Raw genomic sequence first — 7615 nt, 5'->3', positions numbered from 1 at the left:
AAAAGTAGTCTAATTTTTTTTAATGTTTAAAAATATCCCAAAATAGATTTTAAAAACTCTACTACTCTTAAATATCCCAAAATATACTCTAAAAACTCTGCTACAGTAAAATTTTTCAAAAACACCCCCAGAAACAGCTAATCCAAACGGAGGCCATCTCCAAGGATTATAATGTGGTAAAACTTGTTATTTTCTTGAATTGTTATCCAAGCTACAAGCTTGCAAGTATAAGCCTTGTTTGGATTATGATTTTCTGCAGAAAAATTTTTATGTTTTCAGTAAAAACATTTCTCAGCCGTGTTTTTACCTCACATATATCAAATAGCTGTAACATATTTTTCTAAAAAACTACTAAAGTCAGGATCTAACAAAAGTGAGAGACTGAATTAGGAGTCAAAAGCACTTGCAAGCTAGAGGCTTCAAAACTTAACCGCATAGGAGCACCATTTCTCTATCTCCACAAAACTATCTCTTACCTTGCACAAGACTTAATTTTACTCCATAATTTTGTTGAGACAATAATTGAAAGATGCCCCCACAAAGAAACAGAAGAGATGTTTGCTCTTCTTGGGAACAATTTTAAGTGTTTGACCTTAGCCAGTGACAGCAACACATCTACCTATCCAACAATGCAAAATGAGATGAAAAATAGGTAAGTCTGATGAATCCTGATCTATCAAGACCTAACTGGGGTGAAGATGTACATCTTGGAGGCATGATAATCCACTGTAGCAGTTAAGCTGCCCACAAACTTTTTCTTCAAAGTCTGGTGCTCCCAAAGATCTCTTACAGTAACAACAGTCTTTAGGGGCAGCCCAATGTCTTCCCAGTGGGCCGTGATGGAGTCCCGCCTTGTGCTGCGGTTCACGAGCAGCACAGCTACTCTGTAATCCGAAAGTGGCCCAGCCCATACCTACTTACCCACCAAAAGAAAACAAAAAAAAAAAAGTTAATATAATTTTAGCGATTATTCATCTAATAATTGGTCAGCTGCTATTAAGATAATAATTACCTCCAAATCACCCAGCATTCGGACCTTTTTAGCTTGAACTCCAAACTTATCTGTTTTTGCCAAGGATTGAAGAAGAATCACCAAAAGGGACACTGTTTTTTATCTGGGATAGAATGATGGTAAAAATTCATAGTGAAGAAAATTTGTAAGAAATTTAATTTACCTTGGTTAACTGCAATAACCTCTTTGTTGCCAAGAATTTCCATTGTCTCTTTTCTTATATTATTTACGTCACAGCCAATCAGAAGGGGAGCCTTAATTAATTACATGGCAAGAAACGCAATCAATATGCAAGTTTTTTTTTATTTATTTAAAAAAAAAATAAAGAGCATGAAATAGAACAATAAATCAAAAGGAATAATCAAGGAGGAACTCAGATACCTTGGAAATAGCCCAAATACTGAAGTGGACAATATATTCATTTTTTGTCATTCCTCCATTTCCCACCTCAAGCATGTCAGGATCTGTTTATTGAAATTTTGTAAGAATGACAGTCAATTTCTGATTTTTTTTTTTTTTTGTCGCAACGATAACATTTATATAACCTATTCTAGCCTAATCTAAGGGGAAAGGAAGCCGGAAACTGCGTCAGAGGAAGCCACTTGAAACTGGCAGTCACAATTAAGTGACAAGGTGGGAGGCAAGAGTTGAACCCTTAATAGCCAATTTCTGATTCATTCAACAAAGAATTCACTTGCACAACTTAGCTTCAGATGAATTGGCTGAACAGACAAACTATGGATAGTCAGTGAAAAGTGAAAGCTAACCGTTCCAGCCGCCTGGCCTTGCATATTCTGCATATACTTCATTCTCGTCTGCTCTGGAGACCATGCTGCAGGGTGGTTGTTTCAAGAAGCAAAAGCTTCAATTTATATACTAGCACAACAATTGTAGTCCAAGACATCCCTCCAAACAATGGCATAATAGGTGAAAAAGATAAGATGCATACCTTTCCCAAGTGTCACTTATGTCATTTGTGGTTCTCCAGCTATTGCCTAAGTTTCCTCCCCATAGAGCAGGGTGCATATCTCCCCTGGCATAGAAAAGCCGGTATCAAGAATCAGGAGTTTATGACCAACTAGAAAGTGCAGAAAACCAGTAGTTACTGGAAATAATAATCCATCCAAAGTTACAGAAAAACTGTCTCTCTTTGTGTGTGTGTGTGTGTATATATATATATAGAGGAAAGAATAAGATCACCATTCACATAGGGAGAAGTATATAGGACGGCCAGATTTCATCAGGGCATTGGTCATTACAGGATATCTACACAAAGAAGAAGAAGAAGAAGAAGAAATTAGTGTGGAAACCTCATTTTCTCAGACAGGAAATTTATGAAGTTGTTTACAACTTTCGACAGATGATATCTGTGGAAGCTTGGAGCTCCCATAGAACTTAGATTAGCAAGTGCTAATATTTGGCGGCCATGAACAGAAATGAGATTGCATACCTCTCGACTGGCTTCGAGCCATCATTGTTGCAGTTATCATACTTGAGATAATCTATACCCTGTGGTGGAACGAGTCAATTACTTGGTACATTGCATTTTCGATTCTATCAATTTCTATAGTTTGGATCACCAAATGCATTATCATCAGACAGGAATGACAACGATGCTTACCCATGATGCAAAGGTCTTTGCATCTTTTTCCTCGTAACCAAGAGAACCTGGCATTTGCTTGCTACAAGTATAATACCTGCATATTTCAACAGATGCATACACCTATTGTGAAAAACTCAGACAGCATAAAATTCAAACCACAGGTCAATTTGCAAGTAGAGCCAGTGATGATCTTACCCTGCATCCGAGTAGATTCCCAACTTGAGTCCCTTGCTGTGGATATAGTCTGCAAGGGCTTTCATGCCCGAAGGAAATGTAGACTTCTTAGGCACTAGATTTCCCTGAATTTCATTGTTATTTGTCAAGGACCAGTCATAAACAGTTCATCCAAAACCAAAGAAGCTAGACGTTGGCTATTTAAATCCAAGAAAAGTAACCTTGTCATCACGGTTAATTTCTGCCCAGCAATCATCTGGAAAAGATAACATATGTAAAATCATTCTTTCAAACTAGTGTTTGCATGCAAATAGGCAGAGGAAGCTGCATGAAGACACACGCACAAGCACAAAAAAAAAGAACTGTACCTATGTTCACATATTGATAACCAAGCTTGGACAGGCCAGTTGAAACCAGTGCATCAGCTGTCAAACAAATAGGTTTCACCACTAAGATTAAAGGTATAGATAGAGAATGCTGAACACTTTGGAATGACATTAACCTGTGTCTTTGTTCCTTATTAGTATCCTTATTTAAATTAAGCAACATTTGTTTGTCTTAGGACATAATCCAATTCCACTCAGTTTACCATGTTCATGGTGAACCAGATGATCATCTGCAAATTTTCATTACATCGATAGATAGACATCGATTTCTAGGTAAAATAAAACAAAAGCGCATCATATTTATTATTTTTCAATTTGATGCAAGCAAATCAGTGTGCAGACTGAATGTTTTGAGAACGCATGGAAATGTAACTCATAACTAGTAGAAAATAAGTTACAAAATGGCAACAAGGATGTACGTTGCCAAAAAGATTCACACATAAAGGGGCATACATGGACTTAATCATTCCTTTTGGTTTTAGGGTTCTTTAATTGGAAGTTTTTTAAGAAATCTGGCTCATGAATGAATTAGCACTGATTTGATTCTGCAGAATATGTTAAAGAAGAAGTTGATATTGCACAATTTCGTTAAAGGTAACAACCAAAATTGCATATGGAAATTAGTAGAAGAAGAGACATTAAAAAAAAAAAGAAACGGATGGTGTGATGAAAGCGACAAGATCACTTTTAACAGTCTGGTCTAGTTTTGATTGGCTGACAAAAGGCAGGTCCTTATAATTGCTCGTCCATGTGAAGTGGTCTAGCTGTGGGGTAGCTGAAAATAATTTTTTTCAAACACATGGAAAATTTTCTACCACAATGATCTAACAAGAAACAATAGAAGTATTAAACTACAGTATTAAACTTCAGACCAAAACCGACTATTTTTAGAGTAGTTGGCCATTAAAAAAGTCTCAAGACTCTATTTGAGTGTGGGTTAAGAAATCGAAATTCCGTGGCTTGTATTCTAAAAATCCAGGGCTTTCTAAAATGTTTTATCAGTAGGCACGTAATCACACATCTGGATCGATAGTGGTTCAGTTCCCTCGAATTCCTCTCTTGGCTCCGTTGAGTCACTCTCTCCCTCCCATAGTATAGAGTAAAAGTAGATCTATCGTGTTCGGAAAAAAAAAAAAAAAAAACTTCTGACCAAACCAAACCAAGCCAAGCCATGTGCCCATGACCATGTGTACAAGTAGCCAATTATTTTACCCGTTTCTTTGATAAGTTTCTCGCTAACGTTGCAGGCAAAGTGATTCCAGCTATTCCACCTGCAAGTAAAGACAACAAATCAAACAATAGTCTTTGTTATAATGTCAAAGAAAAGACCAAAACCAAGAGATTAAAACAAGTGATCAAGGACAAAAAGATACATTAGAAAACAGGAAGATTCAACAACAAGAACAGGTTGTATACGGCAAAAGAATCAAGTAAACGACTTTTCTCTCTGAAGACCTACCCCATACCCTGTAATTGAGATGACACGACGCTATAGTAATGATCAATTTGACCAACTGAGAGCCAGATTCACATGAAATGATGGATTAAACATCTCCTTTTCTCAATGAATCCCATCACAATTGACAACATAGTAAACATCAAGATCAAGCAGTTTTGATCTAATGACTAAAATTAATTGAGACACTGGGATTTAAAGGTCCTAATCCCCTTACCTCTCTCATCTCTTGTGAATATATATATATATACACACACCTATTATAATCAACTATATGCATAGCTCTTTGACATGGAGTTCTTGAAAACACAGAGATATACAAACATAAAAGACAAGAAACTATTAAATAAGAAGAAGATATACAGCCATTCTTTCCAAAAAGGGCAAAAAAAAAGATATACAGCCATCTTAATCAGCACCATGTTTCAGAGAAATGGAAAAAGGAACAATTAATTAATGGAAATGAATATGTAGTAGCGACTAGTGAGTCACCCCATTGCAGGAGTTATGGCGAGGCCATTGGAGAGCAGACTCCTCCTGCTGCCGCTGGTGGCTGAATTTTCATTATTACTAATGTCTACTACACTTCTGTTTTCCTCCTCCACATTTGACAGTTTTCTGGCAGATGCATGGAAACTATAATGGCCGCCACCATGAATATCCAAAAAGAAGATGAATAACAAAACAATAAAGAACTTGGTAGCAGGCGACGAAATTGATGGCTTCTTCTTGTCCTCCATGGACTAGTATCAGTATTACTTTGTCTGCTACTCAAGTAACTGAGTGACGAGTAGAGAAAATGAAGAAGTAGAAGGCTGAGTCTATCCACGTCCATATTTATACCATGAGAAAAAGCCGTAGGTATGGATGAAAACCAATCATTTTTCTTTCCACTGAAAAAACATTCCCCCCCCCCCCCCGCCTTCCCCCCGGGGTTATTATCCCTACTTTTTAGTATCAGACAAATGGATCATGATCCCACTAAATATGACAAAGGTTGATAATTAGATAAATCTCCCAATACATTAGAATCCCTTCCATCAAATCCTCAACTAATTCTCTTTCAAGTCTTATTTGCATAACAGTACAAGTCTTTTATTATTATAAGTGAAAGGTTTAAAATTCAGATCTTTCTCGCTTACACTTTCTCGCCCCATACCATCGATTCCATCCCTCTCTCCCTATAATAGTACATACAATAATTTATATAATACAATCAATTGTAGATTAAATGTAATTTAAGTATAAAATAAAAAACTACCATTTTTTTTTCTTTTCAAAAAGATTGCACCACTCAAATATGGGGTGGCTACAACGTGCCATCCAGTGTTCTATCATCATATCCTACGTAGGTAGTATTAATACTACTAAAGAGCGCCTACTCTGCTTCTTTTCAAAAAAAAAAAAAATAGTTATATTATTGTTTTTTGAAGTTGATAATAAATTTTCATTTGCATTTATATAATCTTGTTACCATAATTTGGTTTTCAAGCCTTTTAGATATACATCATTCGTTGGAATTGCTTACTAATTTTCATTTATGTGTTTTATCTTGTTTCTATATTTTGCTTTTCACACCTTTTGGATATGCCATAGGGAAATACCACGAATGACCTTGTAGTATCATATTGTTAGTTAAATATAGCCATACCACAGGTCACATATATTTCCTTTTGTGGAATCTCCCCTATACTATGTATCTATCTATATATATATATATATATATATATATCAAATGCATTAATATTATTTTTAGTTTCATTAAGAGATTTTCCTCGTTTACTTCCTTGTGCCCTCAAGCAAGTACCGACAAATGTATGTACTCTAGGGCAACTCAAATTTCTTAACAAAATAAATCTTGCATAAAATGCAAGTAAATTACATTTTCACTTAACTTTTTTTTTCTTTTAAATTGGAGGCACTAGAATAGAGACTTAGGCTCTGTTTGATAATCCGATTCAACACTTAATGGATTCAGGTCTTAACATGTTCAGACGGATTTGATAACTAAAAATTGAATATCTAAATTAATTCAATGGCATTGAATTTTCTATGCAAAACTTACTCCCAAAAATAAATAATGAACTACGCACTTTTATGTGATATATACTCAATGCATCAAATTTAGCACTTAACGATATAATAACTTAATAGATTCAGATTTCAGTTTTATCAAATACACTCTTAATAGAAGGGATTAAATTTCTATTTTCTCAAGTTGTAGTACCTAGATATCCTATTTACAAGAACTACAAAGGGTCTGGTGAGATATAAATCAATTAAATCTTTACTGCAGATTCGGTACACAGAGGATAAGAATGCTTTTTATGGATAAACACTTCTCCATTATGCGTACACGTAAATCGGTTTTGAGATTCCAGTGTATCCGGTGCTTCAAGCTCTATCCAACGTCAAAGAATTAGTTAAGTTATTGAATCTTTAAATATTAAAATCAATCATTCATTCGAGCATATTTCACATTAAATGATAAGTGAATATTTTATCATTTATTTTTTTTTAAAAAAATAAATTTTATTTAAGAAATTTAGTATCGTTTAATTAATTAAGATGTTCTATTTTTTATTATCAAGAACGGTACCGTAACATCCACGGAGTTCTTCGGAAGTCTTGAGCCCCTTAGTAGAAAAGGTCACGGTCAAATTCAAGACCTCACTCATCAAAAAGAAAATGAAGGGTAGCGTGGTGTCCATGGAGTTGGGGGGCGGTCTCCAGCAGCCCCTAATAGAACGCCGCCACGCTCAAAAGCAAGACGTATAAGCAGGGAAGTTAAGGCAGGTTGCTTGTCAAGCTTTTTCAGAAAGTAGTGGTGGGACAAAAAGAGCAAATTGAAGGAAACAAACGTCTGTTGGTGGTTTGTGGAACTTCTCCGTCTTGGACTTGCACTCCTGCTCCATTTAACCCGCTACACGACTCCCCTTTGCAGGCCTCCATCACCACTACATCCTGTCTCCCTCCATGTCATC

At 35.8% G+C, this 7615-nt stretch overlaps 1 protein-coding gene across 1 annotated transcript; it reads right to left on the bottom strand.

The window, feature by feature from the left end:
- Positions 1-456: 456 nt before the first annotated feature.
- Positions 457-5445, bottom strand: LOC113755886 (alpha-galactosidase 1-like). Its single transcript, XM_027299750.1, has 14 exons — positions 5124-5445; positions 4388-4446; positions 3158-3214; positions 3011-3045; positions 2811-2914; positions 2634-2709; positions 2463-2521; positions 2213-2278; positions 1962-2045; positions 1780-1844; positions 1394-1476; positions 1176-1266; positions 1013-1062; positions 457-913 (listed from the first exon to the last, which is right to left on the bottom strand). The coding sequence occupies exons 1-14, from the start codon at positions 5369-5371 to the stop codon at positions 677-679; spliced, it is 1314 nt and encodes a 437-aa protein (XP_027155551.1). The 5' UTR covers positions 5372-5445; the 3' UTR covers positions 457-676.
- Positions 5446-7615: the final 2170 nt, after the last annotated feature.

The sequence above is a fragment of the Coffea eugenioides genome, unplaced genomic scaffold (assembly GCF_003713205.1).
Source record: "Coffea eugenioides isolate CCC68of unplaced genomic scaffold, Ceug_1.0 ScVebR1_1814;HRSCAF=2738, whole genome shotgun sequence".
Taxonomy (NCBI): Eukaryota; Viridiplantae; Streptophyta; class Magnoliopsida; order Gentianales; family Rubiaceae; genus Coffea; species Coffea eugenioides.
The sequence above is the reverse complement of the archived record's forward strand: the minus strand, read 5'-3'. Positions and strand labels throughout refer to the sequence as shown.